The 21108-nt window shown below is 46.5% G+C and overlaps 2 protein-coding genes and 1 non-coding gene across 3 annotated transcripts; 2 read left to right on the forward strand and 1 right to left on the reverse strand.

Moving 5' to 3' along the window:
• The first annotated feature begins 3375 nt into the window (after positions 1-3375).
• WDR5 (WD repeat domain 5) lies at positions 3376-15561 on the forward strand. The gene is made up of 14 exons (XM_042830919.1): positions 3376-3460; positions 5119-5309; positions 6164-6272; positions 7542-7615; positions 8501-8590; positions 9250-9339; positions 9704-9787; positions 10812-10867; positions 10997-11043; positions 11859-11934; positions 12498-12531; positions 13021-13095; positions 13475-13562; positions 14432-15561. Exons 2-14 carry the CDS (start codon positions 5229-5231, stop codon positions 14530-14532), a joined length of 1005 nt encoding a protein of 334 aa, XP_042686853.1. The 5' UTR covers positions 3376-3460; positions 5119-5228; the 3' UTR covers positions 14533-15561.
• Positions 15562-16293: 732 nt separating this feature from the next.
• On the forward strand, positions 16294-20797 carry LOC122166843 (ly6/PLAUR domain-containing protein 1-like). The gene is made up of 4 exons (XM_042830920.1): positions 16294-16905; positions 18969-19174; positions 20229-20369; positions 20488-20797. The coding sequence occupies exons 2-4, from the start codon at positions 19099-19101 to the stop codon at positions 20673-20675; spliced, it is 405 nt and encodes a 134-aa protein (XP_042686854.1). The 5' UTR covers positions 16294-16905; positions 18969-19098; the 3' UTR covers positions 20676-20797.
• Positions 16362-16489, reverse strand: LOC122166938. Its single transcript, XR_006170909.1, has one exon. It is a non-coding gene; the product is annotated as a U6atac minor spliceosomal RNA (small nuclear RNA).
• Positions 20798-21108: the final 311 nt, after the last annotated feature.

Consider the following 21108-nt stretch of genomic DNA (forward strand, 5'->3'; position numbering starts at 1 on the left):
AGCTGATGAAGCTGAGAGAGAATATGATGATGCAGAAAATAATGGGCAGAACTACAACTTGGACTGACTGCGCTCTTCTGACTCATTTTATGTAGTTCTGAGAACTTGGTCACAGAGAGAATGGCCATGAAAAGCCCATCAAATATTCTGTCTGAGTTCAGTTTCTTTTATCAGGACGTAGCAGGAGGCATTACCTGGAGGAGCCATTGTATTTTTATATGTGTGGAAAGAAGCAGAGCAACTGTGGGAGAAGAGAAAGGGACACGACCAAAGGAATTTGGGAAGTGAGGAGAAACTGCCAGGACAACATGGCTAAGTAGCTTTGGCCACAATAAATACATTTATTTGGAAATCAGCTGCATTTAAATGGTTTTATCACATGGTCAGTGTGATGTAGAAACCTAGACCTGCTGTTAACACAGCGGTTTGCACAGGTAAGCAAGCTTGTGAATAGTGTGTGCTACTGAGTAGGCAGTTTAAACTGATAGATACCAGAACACACTAGATTTCAGCTGGCTAAAGCCTTCATGTATTTCTGTGTATTTTCTTACTTTTTATTCTTCCTTCTAAAGGCTGGAAAAATGATAAAGAGAAGCTCTACCTCAACAAGGTCATTTCTAAATGACAACAAATTAAATAAAGACACATTTTACTAAAACTGGAGATATACTAAAATAGGGACATGAGCTAATTGTATCAAAACATCCAGTATTGTAGTTGCACCAGCCAAGAACAAAGTCCCTGATTCACAGAAATGCTGAGAACCTGCTGCTCCAGTTGAAGAGGCTGGGAGAGGCAGGCTGTCATCACGTCTGGCAGTCAGACCATGTGTGATTCAGTTTGAGGCCCTCAAATCTGCAGCCTTCACGTATTACCTTGGCTGTAACTTGGTTAAATCTGCATTGGATGTTATGCTATAGCACACTGCTGGACTCTAATCTTGCACAAAGTCCCAGCTTCTCCCACAAAAACACAGACTGCTTCTCCACAGGTCATTCCTAACATGGAGCACTACGAACACAGTGTTCAGTGATCTTACTTTAAAATAAGTTCTTCAACGTTCATTGGGCCTTTGTGCTAAGTGTTGGTGCACATCCTGCCCAAAGCAGAATGAATTGAATCCTAGTTGCCTTCTGCTGGGGTGAGTATCCCTAGTTCTAAATGAACAAACGTTGGCAGTGATGCAAGTAAGGTTCATATTGTAGTGGGGGAGCTAGAAATATCAGCTTGGAAAAGGTTCAGTGTTTGGGTTTAAATCCCAGAAGAAACATATGAATGTGATGTATTTTTTGATTTCAGCATATTAGCAACAGCACAGGAACAGCTATATGTCAGGGATCAGCTGCTCTTTTAAAAGTCTAAGAGAAGCAGCAGATCTCTCACAAGTTCTTGCTCCCTCTGTTTCTTGAACAGTGTGTAACACGCAGTATGCCTCTTCTGTGCTCCATTTGCTGAGTGGCTCAAGTAAATAAAAAGTCCTAACAGAAGTTGCTAATTGTGCCAAAACATAAACATGGGCTTATATAGCTTGTAAGCTTACTGTCTTATTACTCACCATTGCAAAAGTAAGCATGTGCTTGTTTGCAGTAATCTAAAGATCCAACATGTGAAGTTAGTAGGAGCTTTTCTGCAAACATTAATTCCCTTGGATCAAATTTGCAGGATTGGATCGGTTCTTGTCTCAGTGGAACCTGTGACAGAATTGTATACATTAGTCATAGCAACATCCACGGCCTTGGATCTGTTCCTGACATTCTTAAAGACATCCAGAGGGCTCACATCAGCACTGAAAGCAGTCAGTTCCCTATCATCTGAGACACTCATGGACTTTCCTTTCCTTTTCAACATTATGGGAAGCTTTTCTCCCCCCCCCAGAAGCCTCACAGACAGGTGTCTTTTCCAGTATACTTGGCAGATCACCAAGTTCAGGCTATTTGGAACCAAACGGAATGAAAGACTTTGTGAAAGAGAGGCCTGCCAAGGCCCAGTCTTTCACAGAGAGGGAATTTGGACAGAGATCACATCCTGCTGATCCCAGCTGTGGCATCATGGCCTGCAGAGCAAGAAGGACCCTCACAGATGACTCATAACCCACAAGTTAAATTTCATCCCAAGGCGACGGGCTGTCCGTGCAGATTCCCTGGTGCTCACATTATGTAGTCCCAATGAAATGTCTTTGCATGCTGAGCTACCTTTTTTTTTTTGGTCACAAAACCCAGTTTAGCACATGATTAAATACTTTGCCAAATGGGACTTTGAAAACGTCACGTTTGTTAAAGATAAATCCAGGACGCTCAGAGGCAAAGGGGTTGTTTAGGATTACAATTATCATTTGTATTTGAAACTATAACTTCCAGTTCCAGGAAGGTATTATTCAGTATAGATGTGGATTAATATTTATACAAAATATCAGGCAAAAAAGCTTCCACAGCGAGAGGAGGCACAACAGAGAAATACAGGCTCATCTCCTACGTGAAATCAACAAAACCACACTACCCCTATCACAAGAAAGCTGCATAAATACATAGCATTACTCTGCTGATTTGTGCTATTTATTCTTTAAGAACAAAGACTATACACCAAGTAAACTGGATTTATTCCCTAACAGCGTGGTGTGGATGGAGCATCTCTTACAGTTCCATGCCTGCGTTTTCCCTGTGCTCGCAGGGCAGGGTTAATGCTGCAGGCTGTGGGTTTCCAGGCTGGAGAAGGGCTTTGGCTTCACCACACCACAGCTTTTTTCAGCTTTTTCCTTCCTCAGCAGCCACCAGGATTTTTGGAGCCCGCAGGTCTTCCTGTGTTACAGGGCCAGCACACGACACGTGTCTCTTGGTTTTCTTCCCTCTAACTGAAGGCAGTTGGGTTGTGGTTCAGAAAAAAACCCCACTGTTTTCCAGAAAAGCACCGAAACACACACTGAGCTTTGAGGAGAATGTCTGCATGCAAGCTGAATGCTTTCCTAGGCAGGGCATGGCCCCACACCTACCCTCACCTGCTATTACAGCGTTACGTGGCCCACCCATCAGCCTGCTGCACTATTTACCTTACAGATTACCTCAGTCTCCTCACAACAACGTGGGCTAAGGGCGAACTTTCAGTGCCTCCATCCCCTCCTTCCCCAGGGCAGCCAGGCCGTGGGCACGCACCCACTTCAGGGAGGGAGGGAGGGAGGGAACCTAGACCCAGCTGGCTGAGGAGGGCGGCGCCTGGCCCTTTAAAGCGCGCGGCCGATGCGTTTTGGCCTTCGGGCCGCGCCGTAGCGCTCCCGGGAGAGAGCGGCATTGTGCAGCCTTTGGCCTACAGCGCGCATGCGCCGTGCCACATTCCCCGCCTGGCGGCCCCGGAGCTGCCGCCGCCGCCGCGTTCCCCCCCCCCTCCGCCCCTCCCGCGGCAGCGCACCCCGCCTCGCCGCGGTGGAGGAGGCGGCGGTGCCGGGTTCCCGCTCTTTCCCCTTCCCCCGGTAAGTCACCGCCGATCCCGGCCGGCTGGGTTCCTTCAGCGCCGGCCTCGCGTGGGGCGCCGCCTCTCCTCCCTCCCCCACCGCCCTCAGTCCCGCGCTGAGGCGGGAGGGGGGCGCACGCCGGCTCTGCATTGCACTGCCCTGTTTCGCATTGCATTGCTTTGCACTGCCCTGCTTTGCTTTGGACTGCCCTGCTTTGCTCCCCGGGCCGGAGCGCGTGCAGCCCCGCGGGTGTGAGCACAGGAGTTGTTGTGGCCGCTCACGGCTCTGTGCACGCCTGGATGTGCGTGCACACACGTGGCTGTGTGTTCTTGCAGGCTGCTTTTCCAGCTCTCGGGAAGTTTTCCTGCTGAGTTCTCAGGGCTTCTCGCTGAGAGCATTCCTTTGGGTGTGGTGAGAAAGGCGTATTTCATAGAATGGCCTGGGTTAAAAGGACGACAGCGATCATCCAGTTCCAACCCCCTGCTGTGTGCAGAGTCACCAACCACCAGACCAGGCTGCCCAGAGCCACATCCAACCTGGCCTTGAATGCCTCCAGGATGGGGCTCCACAGCCTCCTTGGGCCGGTGTCTCCTCACTGTTGCAGTGTGTCAGCTTGCTGAAGCTGGGGCTGTGCTGGTCCCACTGCCTGCATGCTGCAAGACCTCGTGCTGTGCAGCAGGGTGCTGCCTGCTCAGGTTTGTATGAAGAGGTGCTGCTCTCCCTGAAGCAGAGCTGGGTGCAGGGAACAAGCTGTGTGTTTGCTTCAGTTCTCATATGAGTTCAGGCTGAAAAGAATCTGATCTGCATTATAGAAGTGAAGTTGCTGTTACCAACAGTAAGTAATGAGTCTGCGCTGTGCAGCGTGCTTGTAAAGCAAGCAGGGAACTGGTGGTACTTAGCTCTGTGCCCTCCTGAGGACAAGATGCTCAAAATGTCAGTGGTGGCTTGAAAAGTGAGCGCTATTCCTTCCAGATTTGCTGGCACAAGCAAAATGAATGGTGCCTGAGATGGGATATCACAAATGGGCGATGAGGGCAAATCCTTACAGTGTGAACTGGAGGTTATTCTGTTATGCTGCTGAAATGGAACTGAACTGCAGTGTGGTTCTTCCCTCTGCAGCATCAGCCCTGATTGCAGGGCACAGCACTGCTCAGGTTTTGCTACAGAAAGCAGATCTGGTGAGGTTAATGCAGGGCTGCTGTTAAGCAGGGGTTACTCTCAGGCAGGGGTATGGTGCTTAGAGCATTTAGAGGAGAAGATATGAAACTGAAATAGTTGAACTAGGAGATGAAAAAACCACCTGGTGGGATTTTAAGCTTTGGAAATGCCTTATATACAAAGTGTTGCATTTGCTGTGTTGTACAAGTGTTTCTCAGGTGTTTTGAGGTATATGAGACAAATCCTTTCACTGCACCTAAAAGCTGCTCTGCTTTATTTCTAGTGGTTGGCACAGAACACAGTGAAAAATGCTGTCCTGGATCTGATAAAAGTCCTGTATTCGGGTTCTTGATCTTGCACACTAATAGACCTGAAGGCAGAAAACAGCACGTTGCTGAACAGATGTAGATTATGCTTCTTCATGTTTTCTGCAGATCTGCAGTTAAGCTGATCTCGTCCCTTTAGCTGCTGCTGATCTTTCTTTGACAGCTAATGTGAATGTTTTGCTTTTCTTCCAGGGTTTTGTTTCCAGAGCAGCCCTGCTCCCTGTGGTAAGGGCTGCCTTGTGAAGCAGCTCGTTCATTCTCCCCTTCAAGCACCATAAGTCTCGTTTGCCAGCTTCAGAACCATGGCAACAGAAGAAAAGAAACCAGATGCAGAATCCACCAAAACACAATCGACTCCTTCCTCCTCAACCAATCAGAGCAAGGTGTGTGTGGGGCTCTGAATGATACCTGCGTAAATGCACATGGCACTTACCTGCAGGTGCACCAGGCAAGCAGCAACTAGAGAACTGAATCAAGTATAGATTAAGAACTTAATATGTCTGTCTGCCTCTGCTGTTGTCTGGAGAGGGAAGTGTGCTAAAGGTTCTGGGGGAAAAGCAGGTGGAGTGCAGCCTCTTCTATAGAGCTAGGTTGGTTTTTTGGTTTGCTTTTTAAGTCCTTGTTAAGGAAATACTGCTCATCAGTTCAAGTGATGGAGACTTGGTTTGTGTTCTTGGAAGGCCAATGGGTGACTGAGAATGGATGGAGTTGTGGTCTAGCTGCAAAATGGGATTGCAGTCGTTGTTCAGATTCTTTGAAGCCTGCAGATGCTCAGGTGGGATATTGCTGTCTAACCATGAAGCTTTCAGAGATGATGAAAGGCTGAGAAAATAGAGTTTTAAGGGGACAAGGGGGGGGTGTTGGCCTGTGGTTTGATTCTGAACAAGGAGAAGAACTACAGGCATTTAGTAGGACTGCACGGATCAGTACCAAAAGTTTTATTTTAATCTGCCAAGCACTCTGTGCTTGGACTGCTGTGTTACTATCATCTGTTAGTTGCTGGCCTGAATGGAATTCATATCAGGGATGAGTTTGGTTGCATGTGGCTGTAAGGTGTGCTGGCTCCAGTGAGGGCTTTTTGAATTTGGAGAGGGAAAAGAATGTAAGCAGTAGAATTTGTTAAGAGGAATGTTTATGCATTCCACTGATGTGTGCTGACCCAGTCTGATACTGAGCTTGTTGCTGACAAACTAAACTGGGAATTTGTTCAATTCATTCATATGTATTTTTCTTCCAGCCTGCACCAGTGAAACCAAACTATGCTCTAAAGTTCACGTTAGCAGGACACACAAAGGCAGTCTCGTCTGTAAAGTTTAGTCCTAATGGAGAGTGGCTAGCCAGCTCCTGTAAGTATTGCTTTCTTACTCTTCAAAAATGTGCACGTGTGGGCCCTGTAGGACTGCTTGTCTTAGCTGATACCCTCACTGGATGGAGAAGGGATAAGTGTCCTTATTCTTCTTAAAAGGAGCAGTGCCAAAACTGACAGACTTTGGGGTAATCCAGGATTTTAAGTTAGTAACACACTGAAAGTGACAGAAATCAGAGTCCTCTCCTGTTCAGTCGTCATACTGAGCGAGGGGACAAAAGCAGATGGGATTCTTGCCCCATCCTTGTGCTTTTCTGTAGCACTGAAGGCGTAGCTTAAGCTTTTAAATTAAACTTCGTGTGCACTACCTGCAGGTGAAACTCAGCTCTGGGAAATGTGGGAGTTAACTTGGCACTGCTAGGCTGGGTTGTAGAGTGTGATGTGAAGGACTGCCCTTGTGCTTCTGTGCCTGTGGTTCTTAGCAAGTCACAGCCTTATATTATCCCAATGAAACATGCAGATCGTGGAGTTTTGCTGCTCTCTCAGTTGGTAGATTGAGTTTTCCCCTGCCAGTTTTTGGTATTTCTTGCAATGTTTACCACCAAGAAAATGCTTGATAGCTTTCCTTAGCAAGTGTCCTTATATTAACCTCAGTGAGGAACCATATATGAAGAAAGGGCAATTAAAAAAGAACAGTGTTGAATGTGATGGTGGGGCCCAGTCAAACTTCTTCCAGACATGGGAATGACTTTTGTCTTTGGCTTAACTTCAGATTGCCTTTGTAAGGCCAGTGTACCATGCATAAATCACTTTTATGTTCTATTATCCTTTTGAAAGACCTTTTCCCCAGTCCCAAAGTTTTCCAATCTCTGTCCAATATCACCCTCTTCTATCTGGCCTATTTTGCAAGTTAAAATGGACAGTATTGTTTGGGTTTTTGCAGGCATTGATTCATTCCAGGTAGTGATGTAATTTTTGTTCTTTCTGGGCAAAAGCATTTCAGTGTTCCACGTGGAGCAGTACTTCTACCACTGGCAGTCTTAAACAAAAGTAGAAGCTCAAGTTGTCATCAGAGAAACTAAAGCAACTGGAGACTGTGCATTCCAGGCAGCTTATGTAATCTCAGTTGCTGCACTGGGAGTGGTGTGGATGAAACTGTTCTTCACCAGTTCCATACTGCCTTACACACTTGTGTCTGCGTGGAGAGGGAGGGCTGTCTGCCTTTGGCAGGAGCGTGGCTCACATATCCCTTTCCTCCTGATGTGTCCATCAGTGCTGCATGTCTCTTAACTGGCACATTCTTTTCCAGCTGCTGACAAACTTATTAAAATTTGGGGAGCATACGATGGCAAGTTTGAAAAAACGGTATCTGGCCATAAGCTGGTAAGTATGAGGAGATCACTGCGTGCTTGGAAATGAGTTTTCTCGTAATGAATTCATTTTCCCTTCTTTTTTCCTCATCTAAACATTTCCATTTGTGGCTCCTTTGGTGCAGAAGGGTTTTTCATCAGTCAGTGCTTGTAGCTCTTTGTTTATACAGTCCTGTGCAATAACCTGGGGGTGGAATTGCTGAGGTGACACCAGGTCAAGCTGGAAATGTGGGTGAAGTGCAGGCTGATAATGAAGTACCTGCATGCACACTGCCTGGCCTCTTTGAGTCTCTCCATGTCAGCAACACCAGCCTCCTACAAGAGGCAGTATTTTATGGGGTGAAAATCCTTGTGAATGCTGTGTCCTCTTCCTTCTTTCCCTTGTGCCTGGAGCAGGATGGCTTGCCCTGTAAGGAGATTGACTTTTCCTTGTGGCTTTGGCTACACAAACACAACTCTTACTCATTCACCAAAGCTGCAGAAAAAAACACAAGTTCCCAAACTCTTCCGTTTTGTTTCACAAAATTTGTTACGTGCTGAAGCTTCAGAAGTGAAGATCTTCATCTTCACCAGATGAAAAACCAGTAGAGTCCTGTTCTCCTCCAGCCTCAGGAGCTCAGACCAGAAGGAGTGAGCTATTTGCCATGATGAGAAACCACTTATTCAGATTAGTTTATATAATATACTGTATGTGAATTCCATGGAAGGGTGTAGGTGGCCACAGTAAGAGCCATGTGGAGAAGTCAGTGATGTTTGAGCTGTAACCCAGTCAAATTAATGGATTTGCATCTGCCAGTGCTGATTTTTTCACACTTCAGCTGTGAATATGGAGTCTATTTCCCATTTTCCCATGTCAGTAAGCAAACACAGCTAAGAGGATTGTTTTCTTTTGTTTTAGGGTATCTCTGATGTCGCTTGGTCATCAGATTCCAACCTTCTTGTCTCTGCCTCTGATGATAAAACTCTAAAAATATGGGATGTAAGCTCGGTAAGAACAGAAACTGTTATTTGCCTTCCATTTCCCTAAATTGCTACCTTAAATCAGGTTCTTCTGAGAGACGAGCTTGACACGCTGTGATGGGAGAAGACAGAGTTATAAACACTGCTCCTCTTTGGGTAGCAGCTCCCACTCTGCTGCTTAAAACAAGCAGCTGGCTGAATGGGCAGTGACTGGTGCTGCATGCTTTTGGAATGAGAGCGATGCTTATGGGTACCATGAGGACTCTGCTTATCTTCTGGGAGTGTTTCAGTCTTCAGTTGACAATGCAGGCTCAAGTTTCATTTCTGAAAGCAGCCTCTCAGGTGGGACTGAAGAGTATTTGTAACTTCTCATCGCAGGCTCATTTATCTTTGCTTTGGTTTTTTTTCCTCTTCTTTTTCTGCAGTTACAGGAAAACTGAGCAAATTGCTTTAAATTTGACAAGATGTGTTAAACTGTTTGGTTTTCCTTAATTGCCCAAAGGATTTGAAAGTTTGTCTGTGGTCCCTGCAAAAAGTCTTCCCTCTGTTTTTCTTCAGCTGCTCCTCTGCCTGTTTAAGTCTATGGTTAGAGATGGTTTCTTTTTGTTCTGCACCATGCAGCTTATCTGATGGCATGTATGGCTATAGAGCATACTGAGTATCTAAATCTGCTGCATCTTATTTCAGGGTAAGTGCTTAAAGACATTGAAGGGGCACAGTAACTACGTTTTCTGCTGCAACTTCAACCCTCAATCAAACCTCATCGTTTCTGGCTCAGTAAGTGATTTTTGTTCCTTTGTGCACAGCAATTGCTGCACGTCCCTTCTTTCGGTTGTGTCTTCCTCCACAAACACAGCTTGTAATTAGGTGAACTGTGCAGTGTTATTGCTGTCTTGGGGAAGCAGTCAAGCCTTTAACCCATCCTTAACACGCAGTTTTCTGTGTGTGTAGAGGAAGGGAGAACTGTATTTGCAGTCTGTTATTGCTGCTCTGTGTAGTGCTTATGTCTCAGCCTTTCTGATGCAGCTGCAGTGCAACTCGAGGAAGGTGTGTGTGTCTAGACTTGCATCAAGCTGTAATGTCTTGCAGGTCACAAATAACTGTATCTTTGAACAGTGTTCTGTGTTTCTTCAATCTTCAGTTTGACGAAAGCGTGAGGATATGGGATGTGAAGACAGGGAAGTGCCTCAAGACGTTGCCTGCTCATTCTGACCCAGTTTCAGCTGTAAGTCTTTTCTGATAAATGAGCACGCTAACATACTTATGCTCTGGTTATGATACCCTTATAAAATGTAGTGAGTGGGCTGTGGTTTGTGGATGGGCATTGCTGGATGAGAGCAAAATTAAGTGCCTTAACTGTAAGTTTTGTGTGGGGAGCAGTGAGCAGTGATGTGCTGGTCGTGTCTGAGCCTGGCAGTCTGATGCTGGGGTATGGACTGGTGATCACTTGAGGAATGGAGAGCAGCCTGGAACTGCTGAACATCTTCTGCTTTCTTGTTCCAAGCAATTGCTGAGGTCTGGAGCAGGGTAGTTTCAGAGTGCACTCCAATCTTGTTAATTTGTTTTGCAAAAATGGCTTGGATTGCAATCATATCCCTTCAAATGAAGGAAGAGGAGGTGTTCAACTCTTAATATTTTTGAAATGGAGGGAACACTAAAGAGAATATTGAGCCTCAGTTGTGTTAAACCATACCTGCTTTAATGTGATTGGTCTGGTTGTTCTACTTGACCTAGAAGACATTTCACACTTATAAATGTACATTAGTTGTAATTATTACTTTAAATTGCAGCGTTTTCAGTGTAGTTGAAGACAGTAAGTTGGCCTCAGAACATGTGAGGCTATCCATGAGGTGAAGTTCTGTGTTAAAATCTTAAGGTGTTGTCCCCAGGTTAGCTGCTCAATATATAACAGTGTCTGATGGTGTCTGAACAGTGGCTGTGTTCATGTTAAGGTGCTGCTCTCAGCTTCTGAGGAAACAGGCCTTTCAGTTCCTGATGCTTGAATGTACAGCTGTAGCCAGCAGCCATTTCCATTCATGCAAGGTGAACTCGGTGTAGGGGGAAAGAATTTTGTTCTGATCCTATTGCCCATCTAAATTCGTATCCATTGTTTGGATGTCACTGACTCTGCTTTTATCCATGTGAATCGCAATGTCAGCTTTGGGAGGTGAAGGCTTTCGGTGGGGCTGAAAAATGTGGTGCTTATGAAGAAAGTGAAGTTATTTCCCCCCTCTTTTACAATGTTACAGGTGCATTTTAATCGTGATGGATCCCTGATAGTGTCAAGTAGCTATGATGGACTCTGGTAAGTGGTTCTTTGTCTGCTGCAGTGTTCAGATCTGTTGCACTTTGAAAAAAGATTAATTATTATTATTATTCATTATTAATAATGAAGCTTATAGAGGTGTAATGAGTCCCATGTGTTTTTTTATAGTCGAATCTGGGATACAGCATCAGGACAGTGCTTGAAAACACTCATTGGTAAGTAGGAAAGCTTCTTGTTTGTGCTTCATTCTTTGCTGTTCTGCTGTGGTACAGGCAGGCTGCAGCATTGCAGTGAGCAGGGACTTCCTTAAGCCCTGTTTTTCCTCGTACTGTTCCATCAGGACACTGCTGTGTTTGTAGCTATGACAGTTAATAGGAACTGTCCTCCCATGTGTGTGGCAACTCAGAGTGTTCTGGTGTCCAGCTGCTGGATGAAAGGCTTCCCAGGTTTTCTGGTGTTCAGCTATGTAATGATTGCTGTGCAGCAGCTCAGAACTGAGACAACAAAGTTGTTGGTGCTGTTGGCTGTGATGGGAACAGTTGGACTGAACAAGCTGCCTGCTTTTACTGCTGATGGCTGTTAGCATAAGGCATCTTGTGAGCAAGCCTAATAAAAGGAAACCACCTATAAGGCATGTGTTCCCAGTCTTTCATATTCTTATAAAGCATTATAGACAAGGTGACATGGCACTGCAGATCAGTGATACATATGTATATACTGTACATTTTAACAACCATGTTACTGCAGATGCACTCTTGCTCTGACAAGTGCTGATGGAAGGAATGGAAGTTCAGTTACAAAGGGTGATTTTAAAATGCTTGTGAGCAAAATGTTTAATGTCCTTTTATTGAAATACTGAGAACAGTCCCATTCTTATACCTGTATTGCTTGAATTGCCACGGGAGAACAAAACTCAAAGCTTTTAACAACAGATTACTGTCAAAAGAAATTCTCTGCCAGTGAGGCAGTAATACTGTTTAACAGTTGCTTTAATAGTTCCAATTTAATAATCACTTTATTTTCATTTCAGATGATGATAACCCTCCTGTGTCTTTTGTGAAGTTCTCCCCAAATGGCAAATACATTCTAGCTGCAACTTTGGACAAGTAGGTATTAAAAAAAGTAAATAAAAATCCACTGACTTTGAAGTGATAATGAATATCAGATGAAACTTTAGTTTGCTACTCATCACCTGTCAGGATAATGACCCTGCACAGATGCATACCTACTGCCATGTTATATCCAAATCAAATTCAGTAGCTTGCTTACTCTCTTACTTGATCTGGCTTATGTTTGAGCTGTCTTGTGAGGGCTTCAATCCTTTGTTTACTTGCCTGAAACATCCCAGTGCAAGACTTGAAAGTTGAAAAGCTGGAGGCAGTGATTGTACTGGGGAGGGGGACAGTTTGTAGGGCCATCGCTGTTTCAAGTGGGTTTCTTATCCTGTGAAAGAATGCAGCCTTTTCATGGGGGAGAATATGAATGGCATGCTGGTAAAACTGTTACCTTGGGGTTTGAAATAGGATTTCAACTAAAGCTGCATTCCAAAGTCAGGCTAAAGTTCCCCTTGTAGACATTAAGAACTCAGGTGTGGAGAAGCTGTCTGCTACTAGGAAACTGGTGAAAAAACACAAGAACTAAATCTTTGGTTTTCTGTCTTTTTTTCTAGCACTCTTAAGCTTTGGGACTACAGCAAAGGAAAGGTAAAAAACAAAACTAAAAACCTGAAACTTGCCTTGCTATGTAGACTTAAGTAAATGTATAGGAGAATCTGGGCTTTATATGTGCTTACTGACCTTGCTTTACATTTAGTGAGTATTACAGCAAAAAAGCATTTGTAACCCTTTATTTTATTTTATTTTATTTAAAGATACCTTTGGGGGGGAGGGAAAAAAGGCTCGTGCTTCTGCGTAGCCCCGAAACACTGAATGCAGCTGTATTCCTGTGTTTCTGTCAGCATTCAATTTCTCCTGCTGTTTTTCTCAGGGGGAAGTGACAAATTGAGGGCTTTCTTCTTTTCCTTCTCTCCTCCAAATGATGTGGTAGTAGGGCAGAGATGCCTTCTGCATCCTTTAGATAAGCTGGCAGGGTGGGAAGCCTGGGCAGATGTATTTAATCTGCTGTGACGAGAGTTTGTCTGTGCCTGTGAGAAAGCCACTTCTCAACTGTGCCTCGTGGCTCTTCTCTTCCAGTGCCTGAAGACGTACACAGGACACAAAAATGAGAAGTACTGCATATTTGCCAACTTCTCCGTTACTGGTGGAAAGGTCAGTGTTTGATATGGGCTGCTTTGTACTGATGGGCCGTTCTTGCTGCTTTTCTCCATGGGTGTAAGGCTGAGACAGCAGGCAGCAGTGTGCTGTGTGAGGGCAGGCGCTGTGCCCTGCTGGAGGAGGTGGGACGCGTTAGCAGAGGCTGAACTCTCGTGTCGAACCCCCTCAGCGTCTTTCACTCCTTTAGTTTTCCTCCTTTAGAAAAGATGGAACAGCATTTTCTGCTGCCTGTGTGCTCTGAATGCTCTGAGAGACACCAAACGCTCATGCGGTGTTGGGCCTTCCTGCTCACGTGGCGCGGTGAAGCGTTTGGCGAGTTGGAGCGGTTGGATGTGGATGAAGAGATTCAAATGTCTTTCCTCTGTCCCTGCAGTGGATTGTATCCGGTTCAGAAGACAACCTGGTTTACATTTGGAACCTTCAGACAAAAGAGATTGTACAGAAATTACAAGGGCACACAGGTAGGAAAGAGCATTCTGTCTTTATTGGTAGAGCATCCTTCATGTCAGCTTGCAATGAGAGCTTTGCTGTTAGCATTGGTGTTTTCTTGCTTCCACTGTCAGACCTGCTAAATCTGAGGTCTTGGCTGAGGCTTGATTGAACCCTAAATGTTCACTTATTTTTACAAAGTCTTCTATGTCATTGCAAATGTTGTTTTCAATGTAACAGCTTTGAAATCAGTGTGCAAAAGAGACTTGAGTTCGGAATTGGTTAAGATATTTAAGTGACTCAGAATATGACTTGGAGTTGCTTACGGACACCTTCTGAAGCTGCAGCTCTTGGAAGGCTAAGAGCTGACGTGCTTCTGTTGTCTGTGTTTGTGTTGGCTGTTTCTTGAAGGCAGGCTTGAGCGTGCATTGAGATGTCACCTGCTTGGGACTTCAGTCCCATAGGAGCATTCCATCTGCATGAACTAGAAGGGGATTGTGATGCAAAACTCAGTCATGCTTATTCCTTAGTAGGACCGTTGGTTTTGATTGCAAGCTGAGGCAGTGGCAGCAAGCTTTGGTTTTTTAGACTTAGAGCAAGTTGCTGAAGGCTAAGAGCTATCTAAATACTGAGTGGAACACGTTCCAGCTGCTGCTCTCAAGCTGGGGAGCCCACGAAAGGGATACTTTTTTGCTAGCACGTAACTTCCCATCCCATAAACAGAGTGAATGTTGAATAATGTGTTTTTAACTCTGCAGCAAGGGAATAGCAACTTGGCGATGCTGTAGCAGCATATGCTGCTACATGTAGCAGCAGTACAGATTCCTTTTCGGGAGTGTGTGCTGTGAACCTGATCTCACTGCTGTAAATAATGCTTGTGTGTCTTTTTCTTCTTGCTTAGATGTTGTAATCTCAACAGCTTGCCACCCGACAGAAAACATCATTGCATCAGCAGCTCTAGAAAACGACAAAACAATTAAGCTGTGGAAGAGTGACTGTTAAACGCTCCAGCATCACTTGAGAGACTGTCAGGAAAAAAAAAAAAAAAAGTTTTTAAAAAAAAAAATAAAAAAATTTAAAAACCACATGAGAATAATAAATCCAGTTTGGCAGGAAACCTGAAGAATATTTGATAAAGTGGTTTCTGTTAGTCTTGGCCCAAAGAAAACGTCTTAGCTCTTTGCTAGAACCGGGCAGCATGGTGGGGAGGAAAAAAAAAAGCAAAGATGCAGTGTCTCCTTTCCTTGCCTGATCTTTTGGCAGACAAATGGATCGTTCTAACACGGCGTTACGAGTGTCAGCCTGGTGTTGGACACCCAAAGATACTGTATTTATGGTGGCATTACTTCTGGGCACTGCTGCTGCTTAAGGAAGAGCTGCCAGCCTGCTTTGTGACAGTAAGTTAAGTCATGAGCCTAGAGATGCGTGGATTTTTTTTTTTTTTTAAATGTCTAATTTTTTTATTTTTTCAGAATGTAGGTTTTAGTCTCTTGGAAGTTTCTGTATTGTTTTAAATAGGAGTACTGCATCTTTAAGGGTGCTTCATTTTAAACACTCAGCTCAAACTTTGTGACCAAATAAAACCATGCAGTTCCAGATTTTCCCCCTTCCTGCCCCTGACTTGACTCCTGTGGTGAAATCTCCTCTTACCTTCTGTATAGTTGCTTACCTCTTGTTACGTGTGTTTAATAGATGCTGTTCTAGAGCAAAGTTACATTTCTTCTGTTAACCATTAAAATGAATTCTGCTTGTAGTTGTTCTCAGCATATTTTATTTTTTTTCTTCTGGCTAAAAGGAAGCTCACACGACACTGTAAAGTTATTTCAATGTAAAAAGAAAAAACAACCCCAGACTTTTGTATTTGGAAAAATCCATCGTATGAAACTGTACTGCTAATGGCATGACTCTGTATCTATTTCAGCGTTGGTATTTCTTTCCTCTTTTGTCATAGCCACGTAGTGTTTACACGTCCAAACAACTGCCATATGCCGTAATAAAAAGGTGGGATTTTCTGTGTGTGCTTGTTGGTAACTGTGGTACTGTGCAGTGTTTGTGTCATCATAGAGCCAGAGAATGGCTTGGGGTGGAACGGGCCTCAAGGCTGGTGAAGCTCCAACCCCACTGCTGCAGGCAGGGCTGTTGTGTTTCCTTAGCAGCCTCTCTTAAAATCAGGTTTAAAAGGAAGTATTTCTGTAGGAGCTGCACTGAGTGAAGAGGAGAGAGGAGGGGAACCAGCTGTGCTTATGGCTGCTATGAAGAAAGGAGCATTTGAGGAAGGTAAGGAGTGAGCTGAGGGTATCCTGTGCAGAGGCAGCATTGGTACAAGCCCTCGCAGAGATCTTGAGCTGTGAGGAATCCCTGCTGCCTACTGTGCAGCACGTGCAAGGCAGGCTGAATGATGATGTAGGATTTAGCTTTTGCTGGTTGCAGATTGTTAATGAACAAGCTGAGCTCCCTCTGAAGGGCTCTGCCATAAGGTGGATAATTACTAGTTTGTTTTGCTGTCAAGGTCCTGCTTGATAATAGCTAAAAATTACAGCACAGACCTCTCCCGCATGGACCCACCGCGGCACGGAAGCGATCACTTTCCTTAAAGTGACTTCATGAAGCGGTTCATTCCCCCCCATCTGGTGAAGCTCCCTCAGTGCAGGACGTGGCTGTACTTTGTGAGCGCAGAAAAGCCGCTGCGTTCCCCCTGCGAGCATTTCTCGTGTTGATTCAGCAGCGCTTTGCGTTGTACTGCTGTTAGCAGCTGGCGGGGCAGGGCGGAGGAAAATCGCTGTGTTAAGGAAGGGGCAAAAGGATTTCGTTTGAGAAGGGGGGGGAACCGCGAAAAAACATGGTTAGATGCCACGAAGTAGGTGGCAGTGCCTTATCCGTATGCGTGTTGTATAGGCCACTGGGGCCTCTTCCATCCTTATCAAGGGGAGTGCTAACCTTCTCTCCTTTCATACAACACGATACCGCGGTTCCTTATGGCTCTATTTAAACCTTCAAAGAGCGCTTCCTCTTGCAGACAGGGTGAGCACTATTTCCTGACCTTATCTTCGCTCTGCAAAAGCTTTTACCTGTTCCCCAAAAGAATTAAGCTCTTTCAAGTGTTTTAAATCCTGTGGGCTCCGTTAAATGACGCAAATGCGTTCTGTTTACAGAGTAATTAATATATTCATCGCCTCCATCCAATCAGAGTGCAGGCACTGGAGCGTTTTTGACGGCCGCATCGCTCTGACCGGTGGAGGGCGCCTCTGCTCCACCTCGTTAACGGCGGCACGGTGCCAGAGAACCTCTGGGGACTTAGGGTTCGATTCCCGTCTAGGCTGCATTTCAGGGAACAGAAAACTGGAGCAGCCCGAGCACAAGATCCATTTCGGGGAGGTAAAAAGGGGCGATATTTTTGGGGTGCAGAGAATGGGGCTGTGCGCAGGAAGGGGGCTGATCAGCGGGAAGTTCTGTCTTTGCTGGGGATGAGCTCTAAAGCAGGATTTGCTGGCTAACCCATCTAATCTGTGCAGGGCTGAGCCGTCTTTCTGAGTATCGCAAAGGTTTAAGTGAGAACATGAATGTAGTGGGGGATTTGCTAATCAAATCTTTCTCAGTCGGGGCAGGATGGCAGTTTCCTAACCCATTTCTGGTGAACTCAGGCTGACAAATCTCTGAATCTCACCGGAAAGCTAATGACAAGTTAAAAGAAACGCATGCTGTTTCCAGGCTGGTTTGTGCTCATTTGTTAGTTTTTTCCTTTTCCCCACAAATTTTAAAGGTCTTTGCCTCCCACATTCCGAGGAAACAAAGCAAGCAAACAAAACTTCTGGCTCAGCTCAGCCTCAGCATCACCAGCAGTCATGCCACCATGCCCTGTGCCTGGGGACCAGGCACAAATGTGGCCCCATGAAGCTCTTTCCACCACTGCAATGGAATGTGTAACTCCCTGTGTGCTGCACAGCCGTGAGCTGCCCCGATGGCATTTTTTAGGGTCTCCATCTCAGTGCCCTGCACGGATGGGCCACCTGGTGCTGCTATGGAGCAGTGGCTTTGCTGGCTGAAGCTGCAGAGCCAGGTGCTGTGCCCAAAGGTGTGCGTGGTCTCCAGCTTCTGCATCACTTCTGCATTTCTTCAGCATCACTTCATCAGAGCCCAGGCTGCCAGAGACCGATGAGTTTATTAAGGGATTAAAATTAGCCTCTCCTCCTTATTGAGTGCTCTGATTTATGCGTGTGTTTAAATCAATCCCATTTCCTGCGTTTTATCCCTTCTCCCCCAGGCTCTGCTGGGTGAGATGTGCTATAATAACATTGTTTTGAAGCAAGCGAGGCACCGTGGGTGGTTTAAGTGATTTGAATAAGCGAGCTGCATCACTTAGGCACCTCTCCCAGGTGCTAATTGCTACCCCTGTAGCTGCAGGTGTCCACACTCGGACAACTTTGTCCTGCCTCCCAGCGAAATATTAATGAGTATGCAGGCTAATGAAGATGCTGGGATGGAGATGGGTCTGTCTGCCTGAGGGCTTTGGCTGGCAGCAGAGATACCCACTGGGCTGGGGTCTCATATCAGCCATAGGCTGCCCTGGGTGGGTAAGTTCCAGGTGCTGGTATGTGGCTGCTGGATGCACCGCATAAGCAGCTTATTTTGTCATTTTAATTTTTTAATCCCGTGCATTCTGTTGCGCTCTCTTATTAGTAAGCATTAGCTCTTCAAGTCCCATTAGCCCCGCTCAGAGCTCAGGCTTTGCTCGTGGGGACACTGCTGGGGGAGCCAGTGGGGGTCTGGGGATGGATCCTGTGGCTGGTGATGTCCGTGGGGTCCCACGTGGCTGCGATGCTGATCCTGACCCACAGGGCTGTGTGCATTGTTCATGGCCTTGACCCTCACCTCGAGCAGCCCTAGCTGGACTCCCCCAGGCTTAGCCCCATTTGGCATCTCACTGTTTCAAGAAATAGGTGCATAAAATATATCCAAACCCACCTCGACTTCCATCAGGTCTTCCTTTAACCCCACAGCCTTCCCTGTGGCTGTGCTTTGGCAGAGAATCCCAAGCTTTGGATTTAAAACGAGTTGACTGCTTCTTTTTAATAAAAATATTCCTCCCCTCTTTAAATAGAACATGTCACAGAGCCAGTGGGGCTGTTTGTGAAGACGAGGCAGCTCAGAGAGGAGAAAGAGGGAAAAAAAAGTAAAAACACACATCTCCCCAAACCCCTTCTGCCTAATCCAACTGAATTAGAGGATTTTGAAGTGGATTTAAAACTAAATCTTGATTAGGGAGAATTTCTCTCCAAGAGCTGCTGCACAGTAGTATTAATGGGAAGCGATCGTGGACAGAGGAAATAGGACAGAAATAACCGAGGGTAGCACAGACGCACTCACGTCTGTGCACAAACTGAGAGAACCAGAGAATTTCTCGTGAGGAAAAGGAAGAAATTAAAGCATCGACATCACAGGACTCAGTGCCACGGGGCTGGAGGAGCGGGGAGCAGCCAGACCTGCCGATCTGCCTTTATTCGACACGGGGCTCGCAGGTGGGAAGCCAGCGGTGTGTGGAAGCTGGGAGGACAGGCAGCCCGTGCCCCCATGCTCTCAGGACACATGCCTGGAGGTGCCCATGGGATCCTGTCTCTGCTGACCGTGGTGTTTGTCCTCCCAGAGGGTAAGTACTGATGGGCGCAGAGCGCTTCGTGCTCTTTCGCCTCCATCTCAAACCCTGCTTGCTAACGTGCGGTTTATTCTCGGGGTGAATTTGGTGCAATTCCCAGCTCAAGTGATGTAGCTGCATGTTGCCACGTTGGTGGTTTTAGGAAGAGAGATAAAGTTGTTGTGTTTTGGATAAAACGAGGGCAGGTGGGTGAGGAGTGTGGGCCAGCAGCTGGGATCCCAGCAGCTTCCTTTCCTCGGTGAACCTCTTGCTGTGCCCAGGGAGGCTCATGCACCTGAAAATGCTTTGGGAGCAAATGAGCAAGGGCTGTGAGCATTGCTCTGGGGCAGGGGGAAGGGAATGGCAAGAAGAAGCCTGCAATGTGATTTCTGCGGTTAGCAAACACAGGGGTCACGTACTGCGTTTGCCTTAAAATCTATGGATGATGGGAAAGAATCTCCTTTTTAATTTATTTATTTTTTTAATGGAATGTGAGAAATGGCTCAATTCCTATTTTGATTTAGGGGAAGCATTCTCAGGCACGTTGTTCCTGCAGGACAGGGCTGAGCTGCCCTATGCAGAGCCCATGGGGACAAACTGCTGAGGCATCTGCTCTTATTCTCTCTTTCCTGATTCTGGGCTAGTTTTCCTCCCTGATGGACTGTGATAAAAACAGGGAGGAAACCAAACTGTGCTTGAACCAGAGAATTTTGTAGAAACAGGCAAATGCAGTTTCTGAGAGCAGCTGAGCTTGATGGTATCTATGGCTTGGAGGTTTCACTTATTCTTTCCAAACCCTGCTTCAAAGCTCCCTTGTTTCCACTGTTGGATCTCAGCTCAAATTTATTGCTAATCTTTGATTTCTTACTGACCTCTAGCGGGAGTTGGTTTAGTGCTTTTGTGCCCAACGGGTAAACAAGTGACGGGCAGATTTAGTCTCTGACTCAGTGCTTAATGCAACCTGGCAAGGCAGAGAACGCCACAAATGCTTCGTTAGAGAGCAGCTAGGAAGGAGCCCAAGTGTTTTCCCCTGGAAAAATCCAGCTGTGTTTTATATGCTCTTGTGCAGTGTCTGGGCTCCAGTGCTACGGCTGCAACATCATTGTTGGCACCAAGTACGTGGACACGGGGTGCTCGAACCCAGAGGTGATCACCTGCTCACACTCCCATCAGGGCTTCAAACACCGCTTCTGCATTAAGACTGAAAGTGGTGAGTCTGCCTTATGGCAGGGCCGTCATGGCAGGGGAAGCTGATCAAACCAGTCTGAAGCAAACCCCAAACCTCACGGCCTCCATCCCTGATGTTCTGCCATCTGCTTGCCTTGCAGTGGTCCTGGGCATCCTGCTGACCAGCGGCTGTGCCACCTCCCGTCACTGCCAGCAGCAGGAGCTGCCGGGAGTCCGCATCCACTGCTGTGACACCGATCTCTGCAATGGCTCTCCCCAGCCTCCCCCCAGCCTTGCTGGCGGCTGCCTCCTGCTGCCCAGCCTCCTGGCAGCCCTGCTGCTCTCCTGAGCTCCCCGAGGCTGGGGAGTGATGATGTGTGGCCCTGGGAGAGGATGGGAGAGGGGATGAACCCGCCCCTGCTTGCCCTTCTCCTCAATAAAAGCCACCGAATGCTTTGCTCTGGAGAGACCTCAGTGATGTCCACAGGGGGGGTGGTTGGGGCTGTGTTCAGCTCTGGGGCCCAACATGGAGCTGTTGGGTCCAGAGCAGACGACGAGAGTGCTCGGAGGGCTGCAGGACCTCAGAAGCTGACATTTGGGACAGGCTGCTGGGAAGCTGTGGGTGCCCCATCCCTGGAAGTGCTCAAGGCCAGGCTGGAAGGCTTGGAGCCAAAAGGTCCCTGAGGCCTCTTCCAATCCAACTCCACCTCCCCAGCTGTAGGCCCTGCTCTGCCACCAGGGGGCGCCCGCAGCCCAGCAGCCGCCAGCGCGGCGCAGCCCCC

This window comes from Centrocercus urophasianus, unplaced genomic scaffold, assembly GCF_019232065.1.
Source record: "Centrocercus urophasianus isolate 14NV4802_14NV808 unplaced genomic scaffold, USGS_Curo_1.0 seq_34, whole genome shotgun sequence".
Classification (NCBI taxonomy): domain Eukaryota; kingdom Metazoa; phylum Chordata; class Aves; order Galliformes; family Phasianidae; genus Centrocercus; species Centrocercus urophasianus.